Here is a 22,705-nt window from a genome sequence, read left to right as displayed (position 1 = left end):
GGCTAAATATTGCACAAGATTTAATTTTGAAATCCACATCCAAAAAAAAAAAAAAAAAAAAGGGGGCACAGGTGTGCCCTCCAATTCAAGACTGAATGTCGCCGCCTGTCGACACACCCATGTAAAAACATTTCAGTTTTGAAATCGTTTTACGATGAAGGTGGGGTCGGGATCCCTTCACAGATCCACCTACTTGGTTTCCATGAAGTCATGAGTGGATTAGTCAAACAGAAACCTGACATTAGTTCAAAGAGATTAAAAGCAGAACAAAGCATTCATCTGAAATCCCGTTACCACCCTCAGAAACTCCATATTCTAATTAATCCAAGTATATACAGACGTATTAGGTTTTAAGAAGGTAGTGTAGAAAACTTAAGCCATCGCACTTTTACATGTGTATTTTATTTTTATGTATGCTTATGGGTAGTTAGATCATGGAGTGTGTCCTTACACTGTTAAAACCCTGAAAGCAGGCTGATCTCGGGTCTTGTCAGAGCTGGAACTTTTTATGCGCACAATTATCTTAAATTATAGAAAAATTCAAACTTCTGACTGAGTGTGACTCACAAAGCGTCTTTAATCTGATGACTCGTCAGGAAAACATAAGTTTCGGCAGGAGTTTCAGAATAATTGCGCTCTCCCAAATAAGGCTTGAGGAAAACTATTGGATATGCAAATCCCAGGTAACTGTGATACTGTCGGCATGGTGATGACAAAAACTAATTATTAAAAAAAATAAAGAATTAGATGAATAAGACAAACCTCTGCTGAGTGTGGGGAGCGGTGCCTTCCCCAGCAGATCGCACCCAGCCTGTCTGTGTTCGGGGGAAGAGACCCGCCCACCTTAATAAAGACTGGACCTTCTCTCTCCCAATCCAGACAAAAGAGGAGCGCAGATCCGCGGCGGCGCGCGCTGAGCATCAGAGCACCTTGGAGCACATTGATCCGACGCGCAGCAACGCACCGGCACGCAGACGCAGCACGCCCTCCAGACCCACCTGAAACCCTCCCGGCCGCTTAATTGTCCTTTTTCAAGGGCGAGAGAAGGTAGACAGAGCCCTGGTTTTATTCTCAGCCAGAACACGGTGTTCCCATGATGTCATACCTGTGGATTCTGCTATTAGGAAGCCTGCTGGCCACAAGCGCCAAGGCACAAGGTAATCATTTATTTCCAATTTATTCACCCAAATCTTCAAATGTATGCAGATCTTTTTCTGTTCTGTCACTATGCTGCCATCTATCTATCTATCTATCTATCTATCTATCTATCTATCTATCTATCTATCTATCTATCTATCTATCTATCTATCTATCTATCTATCTATCTATCTATCTATCTATCTATCTATCTTTTTGTCTGTCTCACTGTCTGGTCTGTGCCATCTCACTGTCTCCATTTCTCTACCCATTAGCTCGCTCTCTCGCTCTCTCTCTCTCTCTCTCTCTCTCTCTCTCTCTCTCTCTCTCTCTCTCTCTCTCTCTCTCTCTTTCTGTGCTCCTCAGCAATTATTAGTCTTTTGCCAGGCTGTCTGTCTGAATCTCTGTCTCCTTTTAATTCATTTCACCTTTCGCTGCAATCTACCTCTTTTGAATCTGTTCTGGATGATTGAATTAATTAAAAAAAAAAAAAGCTCACTCCTATTTGCTCCTTCTGCCTTCACAACCCAGACATCATCAACAAAAAAGGTGTGCCATGTAACAGGGCCTTATCTTTTTGGACTCGAGTTTTGGGCTGAAGGGGTGTGTTTGGACCCGTTGCCATTACGCAAATCTCCATTTCCTTTTATGTTATGCCTCTTTTCTCCTTTGTTTATCTGTCTAATTGATCCCTGACTTGGTTTTTCTTCCCTCTGTCCTTCTCTCTTATGTCTTATCCCTCCTCAGCTGGCCCAGGGGCCTCTGCCCTCCCCCCCCCCGGGGCACATGAAATGATTTTTAGATCTTTCAAAAGCACAATAAATCTCAAAGGGAAAGATGGGAAGCAGTGAGGAGGATATGTAAAGTGACGTTGGAGAGAAAGTGAGGGAAAATGTTTTGAAGGAGATAAAAGAACCATAGTCAAGGCTTACGAGGAGGGGAAGAGAGAGAGAGCGAGAGAGAGAGCGAGAGAGAGAGAGAGAGAGAGAGAGAGCGATACAAGGAAGAGAGGAGGTGAGTTTATCAGCATTATGCAAACAAGTTCAGTGGAAACGTTGCACCTGGGATTGATGTGGCATCATGTCACTCTACCAGTTCACTTTTTATGATCGAACATGGCGCCACCCTCTATGTATCACACACACACACACACACACACACACACACACACACACACACACACACACACACACACACACACACACACACACACACACACACACACACACACACACGCACTGAAAGAGAAAAAAAAAAAAGGGAAGATGTAGTTCTTTTGTTCTTGCCTCTCCCCACCAACACTCTCTGACTGATGAACTGGAGCTTCATTGTAAAGTCAGTGCATATCGGTGCTGAGAAAAGAGGGGATGCTCGGCCCGATGCGTTGCATATGTGTACATCATTTACTGTGAGTTAGAGAGGTGAAGTGCAGGGAGTGTCAGTAACTAGATCCAGCTCCATCTGTAGACAACACCCTGAGACACAACTAGTCTCTGCTCTCCCTGATGGCCCTCAGCATCTGTATGTGCGGGAGTGTGCGTGTGCAGGAGGGGATGAGTGGGTGTGTGCTGTATGACTTTAATGCACAGAACATGTGGGAGTATGGAAGTGCCTCATTACTGTGTGTGTGTGTGCTCAGGCCAGCAAGTGAACATGTGTGTGTCTTAAGGGCAAGTGAAAGAAGAAAAGAGTTTCATGATGTGGGCCAGGTGTGTGTGTACAGTGTGTGTGTGCTGACTTGTCTGTGTTTACACCTGCAACTGCCAACACATAAATCGTGCTTTTGGTGGATAAGTGAAACACAGACACACACACACACACACACACACACACACACACACACACACACACACACACACACACACACACACACACACACACACACACACACACACACACACACACACACTCATTCGTTCCCATAGGGGCGCTTTAAGATGTACATGATTGGTGTAAACAGCACTTTCTGTCTCACAAACATACAATAGGCCCATGGCTGGAAGAACAATGTGTTGTGGAGGTGTTGTTGTTATCACCTGACGCAAATGCACAAACTGTTTCTGGTGTACAATTACAAGAGAAGTCTTTGGTTACACTTATGTGCACGGGCACGCATTATTACTCATTCAGTCACCTACACGCAATCTCCCACAACCTCATGGCAGGAACCAGGAGAGCCTGATAAAACGTTGTCTTTCATTTTGCCATTGATGACATATCCCAGAATCCCATTTATGTAGTGCGCACAATTATGTAACTAATTGTGCCGAAATTACTTTTTAAAATCTTTTTTGGAGTCACCAACTAAAAGTTAGATAGGGGGGAAGTTGAATTTTCTTGGTTTGAGGTTAAGTGAGAAGTAGAATGAGATGTCAAAGTGAATCAATCCTTCACGTCACTTTTTTGGATCCTCGACAATGACACCTGCATCCACTCACCAGCATGACTTGATAACGTCCACGAAGCACGTGAAACACGACATACGTATCTGTTTGAGTGCACTCCTCATGTTGTGTTGACCGTTGTCATAGTAGCTAACCAACATGATGGAAAATGCTGAAAGTGGTTATCTGCTCGACTCGCTGTCAGTCTTTTATGTTTTACGACATGATGATGTCGGATTAAATGCGTAAAAGTGTCTTTACTTTTCACGACAACTGAAGCCACATTCCCAATTAAACAAAGGCATATTGACTCAGATGTTACACCAATATCAGTTGAGTCTTTCAAGTGGTATCAGACTGCATGTTGATGTTTGAAGATCATAAATTTTGAGTTGCTCTGTAAACATCTGTACTTTATACCTTGGGAAAAACTTCTGGTTTAACTTTTTCCAGCTTTCGTTTTGGCAGCGGTCCAAGTAGAGCATAAAGATGTTTCCTGTTTGTTACGGGCCGCTCCTCATGTCATATTTTAAAAAGTATCATTAAAGCTCAGTAACCATAGGCCTTGCAAAACTGTCTTCAGCGCCTAGTACAAAGGTAGTAATGTTAGATATAAACAGAGTTGTATAACAGCTTGGGCAAAAAGAATGAAGCTTCTCATTGAGACGCTACGTTTTCTTTGTAACAGAAATTTCATGAACTGTCGCAATATTATTTAATTAGTTGACTAATGCAGTAACAAATAAAGTGTTGAAATAATTATCTTATTGGTATAAATTGCTCATGGAAATGTCACATAATGGACAGAGCTTCTCAGTAACCTCATGATCAGAAACGAAAAACTATTGGATTTGAATGTTAAACGTTTTATCATATTTCTCTCATCTTGTGAACCCAGGTGATTTTTTTTTTTTTAATTGAATAATTAGATAAGATAAGATAAGATATCCCTTTATTTATCTCACATGTGGAGGAATTTGCAGTGGTGCAACAGGATAGTAAAGAGAAAGAAGCACACATAGTAGAAACTAAAAAAAGCAGATAAAATACAATATAATAAAAAATATGCACACAGTGCCTATAAGTGTGGACACGTTGACAGATTATTTTATAATACACATTATCAGTAGCGGTGACCCTAATTTCCAATAGCCTACAAGACTACAATAGTGATAACAAGACTGAAGGAAGCTGCCACACAGGAACACACTCTGCTGATTTGTTTTTAGCTTGACTTCCGAATAAATCCAATAAATGATATATAACCTGTTAATTAATTGCATTAGAAGCGCTGGCAGGATGCAACAAGTAACTGTTTTTATTCTTTGTACTTATCTTGTTGGCTTTTGCTTCTTCTGTTGGTACAGTGCCTATTAATGACCCCCCCCAAAAAAGATATCTTTTGATCTATCCAACTTTCTCCACCAGGAAAGAACACAGTGTATCTGACAGTTTGATACTGTCTTACATGTGTAAACTGGTTCGACTTGAGCGTTTCCTTTCGAGGGGGCCTTTCCCAGTTTACCGCTGTTGTGGTGGAGTCCCAAACTACAATCGCGTGCAGCCATGTCACGGAGAGAGAGAGAGAGATGACTCACCAGCCTCGAGGGAGAGCGGTGGCAGTGAAACAGAGGGAGTTAAGAGTTTTGGAGAGAGAGGAAGAGAGAATGGGGGGGGGGGGGGGGGGGGATCATTTAAAAGACAGAAGGGAAGCAGGGATAGCTTGAAATGTGCAACAATTGACTTCACTGTTGCACTAACACAAAACAGCACATCTCTCAGTCCGAGTGTGAGAGTGGATGCAAACATGTGTGCGCACATTAATTTCACATGGGTGCGAACATGTGTCTGTATGTGTAGAGCCAAAGAGGAGGGGGCAACTTTTTATGAGTTCGCAGGCAGGCATGTGCGTTTGTGCATGTGCGTGCACGTGTGTGTGTGTCCGTGCACTCACACGTGCATTGTGTGAGCATGTGTGTGTCTCTGTTAGTGACTGGGGGTATGTTTGTAGGAGAGGTAGTTAAATGAGGAAGTGGCAAACTGATAGACGGGAACAGAATGTTCTATAGGGTAGCAGGAGAAAGAGAGAGTAAACTCACGCACACGGACACGCACACACACGCACACGCACACGCACACACACACACGTGTATTTGAGCACAATTACATGAAAAAATGTGCCCATTGAAAACCAAAACATACAGCAAACACTTTACCAGACATCCTGCTCTGATAAATTCACAATAGGCTTTTGATTGGACGTCAATGTGAACTCTTGCACTTTTTTTTGTTTTTTTGTTGTTACATTATAAGTGTTCTGTGCAAGGGGAGGATGCATCAGTGGGTATCTCACCACAGTTCCACTTCATTACCTTGAAGAGCATTTTACGTCACAAGCCAAACTTTTCCATGGATCTCATAAAGATAGTGAACCAGACACCCTCCACACCCACACATAACTCTTGGAGTCATTAGGGGTACTAATTAATGTTTATCTTGGACTTTAAGGCGGTGCAGCTACTTTCACTGGGGAAAAAAAGAGTGAGCGAGAGAAACAAAGGGATCCTGTCATTACTGACCGGGCAGCTGTGCATGAATGTGTGCGTGTCTGTTTGTCTGCACGTCATGTGTGTTGAGCCATGCTTGTGCGCACTTACATGTGCGTTTTCCGGCCATATGTAAGTGTGTTCCTGTCCACCATGGGAGCCAGGGTGTCACCAGCACTTCTTGCTGCAAGAGGATTTATGGCGTGATGGAAATACTTCAGATGTGTTCATGCTGCTCTCCCTTAAGGCTTCACTGACTGTGATACAATCTCTTGGCAAGTCCGGGGATCCTTCATTGGAAAACAACAGATTGTACCTGAAATAAAGACTTTGTACTGTTATGTCAGCATATAAAACACCATAGACCTTCGATCAGTTTCTGATTTGAGTTCGTTTTGAAAATGTATCGGAATCTCTTTGCAAAAGTCGTTGCGACCTGCGTGTTTTCATTTATTTCATGTGATCCAGTAAGTTTCAATTGGCCAAACCACATAAATGCCTGCGCCACTCAGTAGTTGAAGAAAGCGCTTCTCAGATGAACCATCATCAGGGTGCTGCTGAAATCAGCAAGCAAAGAACAATCAAGTCAGACCACAGTTTGCTGTTTCAGCTTCTCACAGGCGAAGGTGGAATCTCACAGCACTGCCTCAAACACACACCCACACCCACACACACACACACACACACACACACACACACACACACACACACACACACACACACACACACACACACACACACACACACACACACACACACACACACACACACACACACACGCATGATGCACATCTCATACACAGAATGACAAAAAGCATGTCTTTGTCATTTTCTCATTAGTACTGAGTTGCAATACCTGCGCTGACGTTGAGCCTTCATACGATGTGGAGGCAGGTCCAGCATGATTGATGCGCCTGTCATGGAGTTGGGGCTTGAGCGTTATCGCCAGGCACCGATCTGACCAGGGTGTGGCTCTAAACGTGTGCTTGTATGTATGTGTGGGAGTGTGACATGATAAGGAATGTGATGAGTCCGCAACATCTGAAACACCAGTCGCAGTTTTTGATGACCGCACAAGACAACAGATGGATTAAGGCATGCAGCATTTAATTATCAAGAGTTACACAAATTGCTCCCAAACTTTATTGCAGGTTAGAAATGTCTTTTTGTTTATTATTATTGTAACTCCAGGAACTTTGTAATCAATATGTGTTCAAAGGCAGAAGAATCTTCTCCTGAAACACTGAGATTGATTTTGTTGTTATGTCTGCCTCCTTCTTACTTGAGGCTTTCATCAGGTGTGTCATATTTATCGAGACACAGAGGTGTGCCATTTTTTTTCAACACTTATTTGAAATTGATTGATCCCAGTGTGAACACATCACTCTGACCTTAGTTGGTATTCTGTTACTGACTTGCTTCACACAATATCATGCAGATGACTCGGCCCCAGCAGAGGAGGCAGCAGACCCAGCGACACCAGCCCCTGAACCAGACGCAGCTCCGGAGGCTAATGGAGAACCTGAGGCAGACACGGGCGTAGAGGTAAGAATACATTTTGTTTGTTGTTTTGATTTATTTCCTCTCCTAGTTCTATTTTGAATATTGCAGTGGAGGCCTGGTACATTAGAAATCATTTACTTCTGATGACTGTTGTGTAAAAAGTATGGTGTTGACATAAGTATGAATGTGAAACCAGGGGAAGACCTCGAAGATACAAACTGTTTTCAAAACTTTGACTGATGTTTTCTTGGAGACGTTAGCATTTTTCCTCATGGCAAGCAAGCAATTAGAACTCAAAAGTGCAGCTACATCATGATGCTTTCAGAGCCTCGCTCAATCCCTCGGTTTCAACCAAAAATCTTGTTCCCATTACAGGAAGTATCACCAGCAGATCCTGAGCCTGATGCTGCCCCTGAAGCCAACGCAGAAGACCCAGCAGCTCCTGCTGTGGAGGATGCAGCACCAGACACTCCTACAGATGACGGCGCTGATGCAGATGCTCCTGCTCCTGCAGAAGAAGATGCGGCACCAGAGGCTGCTGCTGGTGCCGACGTAGCAGACCCACCTGCAGCTGAAGAGTCGGACCCACCTGCAGCTGAAGAGACTGATACTCCTGCAGCTGAAGAGACTGATACTCCCGCAGCTGAAGAGACTGCTACTGCTGCTGCTGATGGAGACCAAGCAGCAGAGACTTCGACTGCAGACACCAAAGTCGAACCAGGTGAATGAAAGCAGCTTGACTCCAGACAATAAAAGAAAATCATTTGGTGTGGACATTTCAGATGAATTCCCATCAACGTAATGAATTCCACATGTACAGAAAAAAACTGCTCAAATCAGTGTAAAATGTCTATTGAACCCCGATGCAATAATCTCCACATCATTTATTTACTTGAACAAAGCACACAGGGAAAGATATCAAGTGGAAAAAAGTTTCATTTTGAAAAGAAAAGAAAATGAAAATCCACAACTTTCCATGTGTATTGGGAATCAGTCAATGGTTTTGCTGGTATTCGCATGCAAGCCAGAGAGGTGAAGTCTTTCAGAAAGAACTGTGGTAGAAAACCGTAATCAGTGATGTAATAATTTCCCTCTTCTCAATTTTGCCTTGCTGAGCAGCTCCTGCGTCGGAGCCTGGCAGTACAGGGACTGAACTACCAACATCAGCCAAAGAGGAGGTCAGTAGCAGTTTTGGAAAGTCTACAACAAAATCTTACTTCACTATACTTTTCAAGAGCTACTACAGAATGCCATTGAGTCAATATGCTCCCTCTCTGTCTCCTTTGCTATATTTTTCATTTTATTAGAGTGAAGCTGATGATCAGGTCCCACCAGCAATAGATAACACCGAACCAAAGAAAGAGGAAGAGCCTACTGATCCAGCTGCAAATGAAGATACGCCGGAACCAGGAGTTGAGGAAAAAGCAGAACCGGAGGCCAAAACAGATGATGTGGTTGGTGTCCCTACAAGTAAGTACATACATCTTCTGCAGAGTTTGCTACATGTCTTCATCATAATACTAATTTCATAATAATTTTAGAGAGTGGAGTCTGTGTTATCTCTAAATTGTTTTGCATTGTATCAACGCTTGTCTCTGTTTACTTGCACCTCATTTAAAGCGTGGATAAACAACACCACAACCCCCTTTTATATAGTCGAGCACTGGTCTGGCAACTGGCATTTGCCCAGAGGTTAAGATTTCAACGGAAAAAAAAGAGTGGTCTGGAAAGCCGAGCACATGTTTTCCGCAGTTGATCTCACTTCTGTAGCGTGTGTGTCTTTTACAGGGGGGGGGGGGGGGGACTGTACAAACTTGTTTGGAATTGTCATGTTCTCCCCCTTGTTTCGAGTACTTGTCAAAATATATGTCATGTTATGTCGCAAGTGACAGGCTGCAGTTATTCAAAGTACATAGGTTTAACAGTGATCTGGATGTCATTAAATGTTTTCATCACAATTTAGATTGACTGAACGGTTAAATAACAACAGTAAGACCTTAAAATGGGTGTTATCGTTGTTGTAGATACATTAAAATATCGGGAATTACCAGCTTGTGATTACTATCACAGCATTTCTCTATATAAATGCATCATGCCTTCATTTGTGCAGAAACAAATGTTAAAGTTTTCTGCCGTTTCTTTGGCACTGGTCCCATGAATCCAGTGCATGTTTGAAATGTTTTCCCCTGGTCTCTTCCTACACACCTGATTTATTCAGGCTGGTATTGGACACCAGCAGAATTTTAGGACGCGAGGGTACTTTGTATTTTGTGGAGTCCAGTCATTTCACACACACACACACACCCACACACACACACACACACACCCACCCACACACACACACACACACACACACACACACACACACACACACACACACACACACACACACACACAGAAAAATCAACAATATGGGAAGATAATCAGCTTTCAGGTAGATATAAAAGATCCAGCTAACAAAGGAGCCCATCACAGCCTCTCTTGAATGAAGGATGTTTACTGTACACCATGCCATAATTTGTCCTTCCTTGTCTTTTCTTGCAGTCAAAGAACCTGCTGCTCCTGAAGTCAAACCAGGTAAAAAAATATTCCAATGTGAATATACAGTATACTGCTTTATAAACGAGTGTGACTTGGGTGATTATTTCACCATACAACCTCTGAACACTAGAATTGAAACCACATATATTGTAAAACAATCCCAAGAAATGGACCAATATTAAATCAACACATTGTGCTTTGCTGCATTTTAAAAGATCTCGATCTCCATCCATCTTCTGTACCCATTAATCCAACCAGTCTTGGTTACAATGGATGAAGGCAGGTTTCTTTGAGTTTTTCAGTTTCCTTCCACAGTCAAAAAAAAGTTTAATGCAGATAGTTGGTGGATAGTGAATAATATGTGTTATGTGTGTGGTTGGCTTTCTTTGTGTTTGATCTTTCATGGACTCCTGACCTATCCAAGGTGTATACAAAGCAAGTAAAAGCATAAGCTGCTTCACTTGTTTTGTTCATTTCATTTCCAAATTTATTTGGAAATGAATGTTTCCAAATGTTCAATGTTTCATTATCAGATCAGTCCATAAAGCAGAATTTGCATTAGTGTTATGTTGACTATTTGCATCACCACTTGTGGAAACGTGTGAAGGTGCGAGTCCATGAAGATGATTATTTACTGTGAACAGGATTTGAAGATTTCTTCAATTTGGGATCACCTGTAATAATCTTTTGACCACTTGTGTCATAGTTTTCTCATGAAGTGAATCCTGTGCATCACTGCCTGTTTCTGAGCTGAAACATGATTAACACTGCGATTCATGCTGCTTTGTTTTCATAAAAGGCCAAGTAGAGTTTATCACCTGACATTTCTGAACATACTGAATCTTCGCTGTCCTCCTTTAACCCCACAAATTACAATGAAAATTCAATATCATCAGTCACTGTAAAAAATGTGTATGTTGTGCTTTCATAAGGTGTCACATATCATTGTCCTGCCACTCCCTTTGGCCTGATCAAGCTAATGGAGAACAGATGTGTCTCCATCTCAAAAATACTAATCCCTGAGAAAGGATCGATTTGATTTAAGTTAGAAAGCCTCCCAGATGACCTCACTGAGATTTTTATCACAGATGAACTGTTACTCTATAGGTTTCCACGCCTCATTTTATACCTCAACCCCTTGTGGGGCCCTCATTGTAATGCTTTCAAATTGAGTGGTTTCACCCTCGTACTGACTTTTCTTTAAAATTTGTAACAAAAAGTGATGCAATATGAATCACCTCAGAGTTTAACCAAATGGCTAAACAAGGTTTATTATTTACTTGATTTATTCAAAATCCTTTTAAAATACAGTATGGAGCGCTAGTGTCCTCCACAAAATGTGTTATTTAATGTGTTTTTAATTTATTTATATAATTGTATATATTATATTTTATTTAATTTTCATTAAGAATAGAAAGAAATTGAATCGTGTGATCAAAATGCTGACTTGACCGTGTTCAGTCATTTTCCTGATACGTATATTAAAACTGCTCCTCCCACTTACACGGCATGTACATATAATTTTAATACTTCCCCTTCCCAGTATTCTTCTTGTTTGTCTTTGCAGTCTTTACAGCCGGAGTGTAAACTTAAAAATAGTGCTTTTACGTTGTGCCTATCCTCTTCCATCTCGAGAGGGAAGGATACGGTGAATGTGTCGGAAATGCTCGCCATGGAAGATTTCCTCCGTGTGCCAACTGGCGGAAAAGCTTTGTCTCACTTCGAGACAGCACAGACAAAATGATGAGGGGAGTTGAGCTCATTCAGAGGAGGAGCTGAGCAGAGGTGTAACGACAAAAGAAAAGAGTTGTGGGCGCAGACTTGAATCGAGGTTAATGGAAATGTCAGCAGAGAGTGAGGGCTGAAAGAAAAAGCTGGACTGCAGATGGAAAACACCTCAGGAGAATGAGAGGTGGTATAAAATCTGGCTCTGTTACATCTATTTTATCTGTCTGTCACAAATACTGCTTATATGATTCTCAGATACTCTGAATGGATGGCAAAACCTTGGTGTTTTTTTTTAAGAAGAGTAGGTCACTTGTGCCTTTAAGGTTTCATCAGAGATAAATTACATCCCTCATCACACGAGGCCCCACCCTGCACCGATGTTTCATACTGTGACTCACGCATGTTGTATAAGTCACTTGGGTCCCCCCCCCCCCCCCCCCAATGAATATCGAGTAGGAGACCGTATTGTTACTGTGAATATAGACTAGGATGAGGTATTGTTACTGACAGATAATATCCTTTAATCTAAGTCAATACTGTCTCACAAGATCTCTGTTACACCCATGGAGCTGGTCGTGTTTCAGAGACCTAATTGAGGACATCCCCGCAGGGCATTCACGAGGGGCCATTAGAGACAGGGCTGCGGATTGCCCTCGGGGTGGCTGATAATATCTTTAAACAGCACAACACGGAGACAGTGCAGAATACTGTATTAGAGACACAGCATGATTTTGGTTGAACATCTGGGGGATCTTCCCCTGGGGAGGGGAAATTCTCGTACATGAGTTATTGTGGCATTTATTTGTCACCCGTGATTTTGAATTCCTTTTTTTTTTTTTTTTTTTTCAGATGGCGGTTTTGACTTGGCAGATGCCCTCGGTGATGGAGATGCTGCTGTTGTCGACCCACCACAGCGAGGAAAGAGCCGCAGTTTTGGATCAGATGGTTAGTTCATACATCAGTAAAAAGAGTCGACTGTGCTACTGTCACCGATAACGCAGCAAGACTGGTAGAGATCCATATTTGGAAGCGTGGCGTCTCATCGAGTCGGTATAAATTTATAAAATCTTGTTTTATCACTCTGCATCAGAAGTATTTTATCTGTAATTTGTTCTGCTTACATTTTTCAAATTGGGTTGTTGCTTGTATTTTCAATCCCGATACAGAGAATTCAGAGCTCAGGTGAACGGATCAAGGTAGCAGACAGTTTAATGAAGGTGTAGATTAAGTTGACCCATTTATTAGTGCTGATGATGTTTGGCTGCTAAGATTTCATTTCAAAATGAAAGTTTTAAATTGAATTCCTTGTGTTTTATATAAAATCCAACAGAATTATTTCTACATTTCTTTGAAACATTCAGTTTCTGACTCACAGCTATATAAGCTGAACGATGACTGGTGTCACTTTTATTTTTATTCAGCTGGTGGCCAACAGTCATATAGTAATAGTTTTAGGTGCAGGTGACCCCTTCCACGATTCATGATCTGCTTAAAAAAACATTACTTTTGCTTGAGTATATTTCAGAATCTGAACTTTCTCACTTCCACCTCCACTAAAGTTTTCTTTCAAGTACAAGTATCTTTTGTTCCACTTAAGCAAAGAGTGAGAGTCTTTTTGCTTCCTTCGGCTCTTCATGCTGTTTGAAACTGTTCGGTCTGATGAGATGAGCCTTGTTGTGACAGATACTCCTTAGAATTACCATTAGCTCCACTCGCAGAGATAACACTTTCCCCACGCTTCAGCTAACATGGAAGACTAAATATAAATATATATTTTATTAATTAAAACTGTCAGTGTTTCCAACCGTCGCGATGGTCTGTCTACACTAACACATAGAAAATGGAGGTTATTCAGTGTGTTTATTATCGAATTTCTTTGTAAGTTTCAAAATTAGAATCCTAATAAGTATGCAAATTTCAGCACACCACTCGGTTAAGCCAATCATCAACCTTTTGAGGGGATTATATTTGCATTCCTTTTGTCTCTTTAGAGCAGGGCAGCAAACTGAACCCATTGAGATTTGTGCTTTAAAGTCCTTCCACAACCACATTTGTCCCCTCTCTGTTGTAACCCTCATTGAATCTTATAACACAAACCATGCCATCAACTTATGCGGCGGCCATCCCTGCATACTTCATGTTCAATGGTTTGACATGAAAAGTGCCAAGTTGTCCCTTCACCATGTAGTCCGTTGGACCTGACAGCTAAAAATCTGCCCTATTGACAGTGTTTTGAGACTTCTTTTCTGGTATCTTTGTTCTGCAAGAATGCTGTTCTCATTCACCAAGCTCCCATGACAAGAAACTGAACGGAATCGTTTTAGGCGAGTTTTAATCTTTTGCCACAAGGCAGTTTGACAGAAACGCTGGAACAAGAGATTTTCCTGAGGCAGCTTCTCCCAGTGTTTTAGCCTTTATTCCCCACCTGAAAGCTGAGTCATCTGGTGCGCCGTAATCATTATATTCTAGTGCAAAGTACTTTTCCTCAACCCTCTGCTATTAGCGGCTTTGTCAAGCTGAAGCAGGCAGAGGGCCGCCATGATGTCACAGACGTATACAGACAGGCCGGGAGATAACGGGGTTGTTTGTATGTGGATCAAATGAAAGCCCTGAGAAAGAGAGAGGCATAGAGTGCTTGTCTTTCGTCCAGATATTTTATCGCTCTGATGTTATAAAAGCATCTCACTGAGCACACAGTGGAGACACTTCATGCAGAGATATGTGCGTGCGTGCATGAGCGCTCCCGTTGTTTTACTTTCTTTGCAGGCTTCAAAAACTTCAAAGCTCTCAATGGGTCCAATCGACTGTGTGTCCACCCAAAATGCTGGCCGTGCAATATTTACATATATTTATGGTTTTGAGGTTGAATTTAGATTTGGGTTTGGACACGCGAGGTGTTCAGAATATGAGCTTAAGAAGTATGTGAATGAGTGAAACCAGCGTGCAAACATGTGCGTGTGTGCATGTTTCTAGACCGGTTTGGACAGAAACTCTAGAAGCCGTAATGCCCCTGAGGTATAAGCTACTACAAAGAGAATAATCTCGGCTTTCCTTTCTTCTCCTCTGCCATGCTGTCGCAATGGCTTACATGCATCATTAGCCCATTAAAACAATGCCCCTTCTCTTCACTTTTCTCTAAAAATGACCTTTCTCACTTTCTGTCACCTTCCAGGAGTTGCTGCTGGCGCCTCGGGCAGTGGTAAGAATATTATTCTTTTCTTTTTCTTTTTTTCTTTTTTTTTAAACATAGTATGGCCAAAGCACGCAAAAGAGACTAAATGATAACATCACACTATCTCAGGTGCATAGGCACAATATCCAGAGAGATGTGGCTGAGAGTTGGTGAAACACGCAGGATATTGCTGGCGTGCCTCTGGCAAGGCAAACAGGATGCAAGGAGTGGGAAAGCCTTCTTCCCTATTGTTTTGAACAGTTCCTCCTTGAGATGAGTTGACTGTGAATTCAGTGGGAAGTAACATCTGTTCCTCAATATCAATCTGGGAAACAGATGGAAGCCGATGACGTTTTTTATTTTTCTGTGGCTGTTAAAGTAAATACTAACATTTACTGTGTGTGACTTCAGTGCTGCTCCAATGCAAATCAGATGTCATTGCTAACCGCACTCATACTTTGTTGTTGCGTTTCTGTGACGTGCGTGACTTTAATTGTAACTGGGGTTTTTTTTTCTGTTCTCAGCAGCAGACAATTCTCAACCCAAAGGTATGTTGGCTGTCTATTTTTTCCCCATTTCAACAAATCAATACAAACATCACCCATACATTTTCTGTAATGAGAGGAAGCAAGTAACTTGAAGTTTTTGTATTACAGTAGATTTTTCAGGCGCCAGGATTTTTCCCACGACTCTTTTTTTATTTGCACGACTTACATTTGAATAGTTTCTTTGTCCTACTCACGTTCTTCAAATTGGCCCGTTACTTGTTGTGACCTCTTCAAGGAAGATCCAGAGTTACGAAAGCAGCTCTCCTTACTGAAAGCCACTGAACTCAACACATTTAAGACAAGTTACATCAATACTCGTTGAATGATGAACGATGATTAAGCAGAAACAGTCACATTTATGAATGGAATTCATCGCTGTTTACATAAAGTCCAGTTATTACTATTTTGAAATAATTAAGTTTCTGACTCAAACCACCGTCATCTGTGCAGCTATTCTGACACAGAAACAAAGTATTACAATATGTACAGTATGTGTGTATGTTCTCAACACCACCTAAAATATTCCAAGATGATTTAAAAGAGGCACCAACTTTCACTCTTTACTTTCACTGAAGCAAAGAAGTTGAATGGGTACTTTTAACTCTTTTTTTTTTCCTCTTTCACAAAAATTTCCTGTACTACTTTTCCTTGTATTTCTACTTTTCTGTACTTTAGTAAGGAATGTGAATACTTCCACCACCTCTGGCTGCACCAAACAAACATGCAATAAAAACATTCCCCCAAATGTTTTTCTTCTTTTCTGAGGCCGAGGCAGGTGTGTTGTTGCTAAATAGGCATTTTCGAGCTTTGAAAAGGAAAAACGTTCTTTTGAACTCAAGTGAGTGTCAATTCATAGTTTCACAAATGACTGCAGGCAAAAGTAAAATGAAGTAAATGACTGAAAGGCTTCTGTCACCAGCCTTGACAAACAGGTGTTGCTTGAAGAAATAGACATTTTATGATATCTGTTCAGGTATTCAATTAGATATCTGTACATCTTTTCAGGTATGACACATCACCTGCTGTGAATTTTGCATTTGTGCACATGCATGTTTCTGCCTGTCTAATGCCTGCACCCCCCCCCCCCACCCCCGCGTTCAGTGACTCAACATGTGCGCCTTCTTTATTTTCTTATAATTTCTCTGACTCATTGCTTTTTAATTCATCTCACTTCAGTGACTCACTCTACTTTCTTGTTTTAGCTCACATGATTCAACGTCATAACACTCATAGTACTTATCGTTGTTTCTTTTTAATAATTTCCTGCCACAATCTTTTATACTCCCATCATCTTTTCACTAAAACTTTTCTTTCTTGTCATGTGAGCCTATCTTGCAAGTATTACTCACTACTGACGAAAGCCAACAAGAAATAGCCTATCATATTGCAATCTCGGTGAAAACAAGTTTTCTTTTTTGTGATACTTTGATATGAATAGTCATTGTTTTAGAAATATCAATGTCGGGCATGTGACTAAGCAAATTGGTGATAATGTTGGTAAAAAGCACTTAACTGCATTTCCCTACAAATAGTGTTGAACATGCACGGGTGCCTTTACTTGCCTGCGTGCTCTCACACTGCATGGATACTGAACAAATTGGTGTTGTCATAGTAACGAGGTTACAGGTGCAGCGAACGCTTTCCAAAGTCTAAATCACAGGCTGGATGAATGGAAACGGAGCAGAAAATGCTGGAACGAGATGATGCATCTCTCGCTCTCTCTCTCTCTCTCTCTCTCTCTCTCTCTCTCTCTCTCTCTCTCTCTCTCTCTCTCTCTCTCTCTCTCTCCAAGTCTCTATCTGTCTTTCTTTCGCTCACGCATTCATCCACACATGGCATTTATGACGGCTTCTCAATGAGTTTGATTATACCAGCTACACCCGCACGCTCAGCGCCGACAGCAAATCATCGGTTGCATTAATACTATAAAAGGTCCAAGGAAGTTTTAGTGTGATATTACTGGCGCTGACTGTGTATCTATTTGTGCTGATCCACTGTCATTCTCTTCCATACAGAGGGAAATTCTGGCTCTTTAGCAGGAATCCTGTCTGCAGTTGTTTTGTCTGCTGTGGGTGCAGTCAGCGGATATTTTGCCTACCAGAAGAAGAAACTGTGCTTCAAAAACAGACAGGGTAATCATTTCCACTGCAGTGTTATAGATGTTATCTTTTTTATTGATAATGTTTAGTGAAATGAAAGTCAAAATAACACCCCAGCGAGAGGAATTGCTGATATTTGCTTGATATTTGATTGGACTACAGAAAAGCACAAGAAGTTCCTTGAGAGACTAGTTTTTAATAATGAATACATTTCAACCCATATTTCTGTGATTTGATTCCAACATTCGCAAAAGTTTTGGGCTTGTGTGGCTTATTTAGGTAAAAAGTAGTGTCAGTCCCCACCAGACTTCATCCTTCAAGGAATTATTTAAAGAAAACTAATGCATTAAGTACCTGATTGGACCTTTGGTCTTAAATTAAGCTCTTTTTTCTAGCCAGTTCTAAGTGCATGTATTGGTCTAATAGTCCAAAAAAAAAAAAATTCAAGGTTTGAAGGTCATGAGTTCTCATTTGTCTCAGAGCAGACTCAGCTTTACGTCTCCGGATGTGCTTTTGATTACATGTCAACTCACACATCCTGCATCCCGAGACTGCCAGTTCAGCAAAGTTTTCATTTACAATCAACATGAACTATAGGACGTTCAGCTTCAGCCATGTCGTCCCAAACGCTGCCTCAGAGTCAACTGTTTTCATTCTGATTGCAACCAATTGGTTTCATTAGGTAATTGCTTAGTTTAAAAAAACAAAAAAACAATCTTGCTTGTGAATGATTTCTCCGAGTAAGGTGGTAACATCACCAGCATGTACAGCTGCTCCATTTACAAATAATGAGATGTTCTGTCTGCACACATATGTTTAAGTACCGCACTGTTAGAGAGAGAAAAGAAATAAACACATTTTGGGTTGGTGATAATAGGCAATTAGCGCTGAGCTATATTAACAGTCTGTGAAACTCCTCTGGGCACCTAATTTATAGCCAATGGAGCTCTGAGGTTTCACAATTATAGAAGGGGGACCCCCCCCTCTTTTTGCCAGAGGAGACACCACAGAGTGATCTATACTAATTAGCAGTAAAAGGATTTGTTTTGTTAACTGCTGGAGAAATTGAACCGGGCAATGTGCTGCACTGTCTGCTTTAATTTATCTTTTTGTGGTTTTTCTGACCATGTCTATGTGTGTGATTAGAAGCGGATCCTGAGGCTGCACACAAAGCCGACGCAGCCGAGGCCCAGTCAGATCCCCAGGGTATGACACACACACACACACACACACACACACACACACACACACACACACACACACACACACACACACACACACACACACACACACACACACACACACACACACACACACACACACAATGTATATTTTAAAGTTTCCATTTTGCACATCCTGTGTTTTTGTGTTTTAACCTCCGGACTGTTTTTTTTTTTTTTTTCCACCAGTCCTCAGCAACCTGTTGAACTCGTCCTAGACCAGCAATGATCACCTGACTGCCTGGACCAACTACAGTCAAGCAAAGTGGCAATCTCACTGTTAGTCTCTACTCTCTGTAGGGCTAAATTACTGTGAGGCCCCAAAGTAGGGCTGTGTTTCTCTTTGACTGCGTGTGTGTGTGTGTGTGTGTGTGTGTGTGTGTGTGTGTGTGTGTGTGTGTGTGTGTGTGTGTGTGTGTGTGTGTGTGTGTGTGTGTGTGTGTGTGTGTGTGTGTGTTGGGGAGGGGGGGTGGTTACACAAAGATCAAGTAAATATATGTGAACTTTAGGGGTTTTATGATTGTTTCAACATAGGGATTTATAAAGTCAAACCATCAAACTTTTTTGAACCAAAACCAACATTGTGTTTTTTTTCCAGAATGGCCATCAATGAGATCAAATCTCAAATAAATGTAACCTTAAAATGGCTTGATTATAGATCCTACTTTAAAAATTTTTGTATGGCTACTATTCTCCTTAAAACAATTTAATGTGAATATAAACCAGTTGTAGATGTTGATGTTGTAGGTGTTTAACTTGTAGTGGAGTGGATTCTTTTTCTTGCAATTTCTGCCATTCCTGGATTCACCAGTGTGATTTGGACAAGTCCACTCACAAGCAATCATTAATAAAACATGTTTGTTTTTTTTCTTTTTCTTTTTCAAACACAATGTTCTGCAATGAAAATGCAGGTAAAAAGGAAAACAGGGGGCTTCAGTAACTACCACTGTATTTTGTGAATTCTGACTAGAAACAGTAGAGTAGGATTAGGATCCTAGTGTTCTGGGGATGCTGTTTTACGGTCCAGTCTGTGTTTAGAGGGCCAATGATGTCACTGTATGCGTGTTTGTTTGTTTATTTGTTTGTTTGTTTTAAACTGGTTAAGGGGCTTAGTTTTAAATCCTGTTACCTAACTTCTCCTCAATCAGTGGAACAAATTACATTTCGATCAAATCTCTTATTCATCTCCCGGTAACGTAACTCAAATTGATTCCATCTGAATTGATTCAAGACATACCAGATTGTATTAACTATCAATTTGACAAAAATGAATAACGTATTTTCTAAATACGCTGCAGTGAGTTGAAGTGAGGTCTGATCCAAGCACGACCCTGGAAATGGATGAATGGTCACCTGACAGGGACAACTTCAAAAGAGGTCATGTAGTAACGTGTTTGACATTGTTCTGATGTAGTGTGTGTCAGTCTAGTTGTGATGCAGTAATTTCTTCTCTATAGTGCCTTTCACTGACACAGCCTGGCTTGACCAATCCACAGACACACAGGGAAGGTAGCTGTGATGTGAAAACAAGCAAACAATATCTAAAACATAGTTTAGTGAATATGGGGAATGTGTTTTTTTTTTTTATTATTTGATGAGCAATCGCTTTGGTGGTGGAAATTCATTTTTACACTGCAAATACAGAAAAAGAAGCATTTTATGTGAATGTAACAATGTGCTCACAGTGGGCCAGTCATGAATGTTGGACTTTTTTTTTAATGAACCAATCCTGCGCTCCAAACTCTTGATTTCAGCTGTAAATCTCTCCTCGTTGTGTGTCTCTTCATTTGAGCAAGCCAGTTGCTGTCACAGTGGTGTTTTTCTTTTTTGTTTTTTTTTATATCAGTCATATTTCCACAAACAACAATTCACCTGTGACTTTTATATGAATCCTTTACATTTAGCGGTGGTGCCTCAGAGCCGACACAGATAGTCTTTAGTCAACTTGTTTGCTGTGGTATTTTGTGATTATTATTGTGAAATGCCTCAGAAGCAGCGCTACTGCTTTGTTTTGCCACTGTAGCACAAAAATATATACACTTCTGAATGTCTTTCTGTTGCCTTGAAGTTTTTGTACTTTCCGGGCTCCCTTTAAACTTTTGAATATGGTAATAGAGGTTGCATAGTGCTGCGGTTCATGTAAATTGTGTTACTTGTAAAGCACCATATAGCTGCAATACAGGACAGAGACTGTTGCTAACAGCCTAGCCTCAAGCTGAGATATATGAATAGTCTGTGATGTCACATATGGACTGATTCTACACTACAAACTGTGGGCTGGACACAGGGTCAAAACTCTGCTGGAAAAGGCCTTTTTATCCAGTCATCTGTGATTGACGATAGATGAGTTTCTCTTGAGATACCGAATCACGGGGATTGTGTGTCTGGCATGGAGCGATAATGCACAAAATACCCACTAAGTAAAAAGTACAAGCTTTCAGAAGTAGCCACTGATGCCTTCAAAACTGAAAATCCTCCTTTGAATGCAGTACCCATGCCCCTTTCTACGCTCGTGTAAGTGCAATGGGAATCAACAAAAGCACTCTGATGTCCTGCGGCGCACAGTCAGAAAACCTGCTGGGACTGATTTGATGTAAAAGAAACCACAAGTAAATGAAAACCCTGTGAAATGGAGCACAGGTAGTTTGTGTTGTTGGCGTCACACTGAATATTGTCCCATGCAGTCATTATTCCTTGTAAACAAAAAACTATTGGAGCAGAGCATCCAAACCAGAATGTAAACCTTGAGAATTGTAGACTTATTGGGCCCCAAAGTGCACTTCCCAGATAATGCGAGGGCATCCATCATGGCCCTGACCAGTCCTGCCTTATACCTTACACCCTCTTGAATAATCCTGAGAGGATAACCAAGAACAACGTAATCATCTGACAGAAGCCGCCAAGCAAGCAGAGATATTTTGTATCTGACACTCTGAAAGGGAGAAGCACTTTCCTATCCTGTACCTGTACACATCTTGATTTATCAAACATATTTAGACAATTCATTTTTGATTTAGACGAGTGCGAGACCTTTCCTGTTAATTTAAGTACTTGTGTTTTTGATTTGTGTAGGAACTGTCCTCTTCATTTTTGTCATCTGGCACTTGTGTTCTTCTGGAGTTGTGTAAATAATGTTTGAGGAGTCAATAAAAACGTTTTCGTGGGAGTTGATTGTGTAGGTTTGTGTGTTTTTAAAAAGAAATTGAAATATCTGTTTAGTTTCGAAATTTGAATGATTTGATGAATGAAAAGACTTTTTTTCTGGTGTCATCTTCATATCTGAAGCTTACTTTGCTAAAGTGATTAGTTTATGTCAGAAAATCTGCTTAAAAGTTCTTAACCTCGGCTGCAATTGTATTTGTCTGTTGTTTATCAATTGTAAACAAATTAGCCAACCGGTCAATATTATAAGGTCAACATGACAGCAACTTTCTTACAATTTATATCTGCTGATTGGTCTTTAATTGAAGGTAATTTAAAAATCAACTTAAATTACAATGTCCTATACAATCTTTTTTTTTTTTTCAATTGATTTCCATTGAAGGTTCAGCTGGAAGGTTTGAAACATGTTTCCTGTTGTGTGGTTTTTGCAGTGCTTTACGCACTTAGAAACACCAAACAAACAAACCCAAAACAAAACAGTCACCATGAGACACATACTTGAAATGCTTGATACGTCAGGTATTTATAGGAGGAAACTCATATAAGGCAAGTTCAAGATTTCCAAATGATTGATGGTGACAGGTCCATAAAGATAGTCATCAGGACTTTCAAGGTAAAATGTGGGCACTGATGTGAGGCCAAACGATCACATCTGAAACCTGTGC

The 22,705-nt window shown here is 41.0% G+C and overlaps 1 protein-coding gene across 2 annotated transcripts; it reads left to right on the top strand.

Annotated features, from left to right (window-relative positions):
• Window positions 1-875: 875 nt before the first annotated feature.
• Window positions 876-22,043, top strand: LOC308118908 (uncharacterized protein). 2 transcript variants are annotated; one of them, XM_080478599.1, is made up of 12 exons: window positions 876-1,157; window positions 7,506-7,612; window positions 7,946-8,291; window positions 8,690-8,748; window positions 8,878-9,040; window positions 10,115-10,147; window positions 12,689-12,784; window positions 15,012-15,038; window positions 15,539-15,559; window positions 17,575-17,691; window positions 18,805-18,864; window positions 19,068-22,043. In XM_080478599.1, the coding sequence occupies exons 1-12, from the start codon at window positions 1,094-1,096 to the stop codon at window positions 19,094-19,096; spliced, it is 1,122 nt and encodes a 373-aa protein (XP_080334725.1). In that variant the 5' UTR covers window positions 876-1,093; the 3' UTR covers window positions 19,097-22,043. The 2 variants fall into 2 exon arrangements, with proteins under 2 accessions (XP_080334725.1, XP_080334724.1); XM_080478598.1 differs by having other exon boundaries at window positions 15,536-15,559.
• Window positions 22,044-22,705: the final 662 nt, after the last annotated feature.

The sequence above is a fragment of the Lipophrys pholis genome, assembly GCF_963383615.2.
Source record: "Lipophrys pholis genome assembly, chromosome: 13".
Taxonomy (NCBI): domain Eukaryota; kingdom Metazoa; phylum Chordata; class Actinopteri; order Blenniiformes; family Blenniidae; genus Lipophrys; species Lipophrys pholis.
The sequence above is the reverse complement of the archived record's forward strand: the minus strand, read 5'-3'. Positions and strand labels throughout refer to the sequence as shown.

Excerpts from the sequence above, each read along its gene's own strand:
- LOC308118908 (XM_080478598.1), top strand. The coding sequence starts at position 1,094 with ATGATGTCATACCTGTGGATTCTGCTATTAGGAAGCCTGCTGGCCACA. Across the intron at positions 15,039-15,535 it reads TGCTGGCGCCTCGGGCAGTG|CAGCAGACAATTCTCAACCC; the intron begins GTAAGAATATTA and ends TTCTGTTCTCAG. Across the intron at positions 15,560-17,574 it reads AGACAATTCTCAACCCAAAG|AGGGAAATTCTGGCTCTTTA; the intron begins GTATGTTGGCTG and ends TCTTCCATACAG.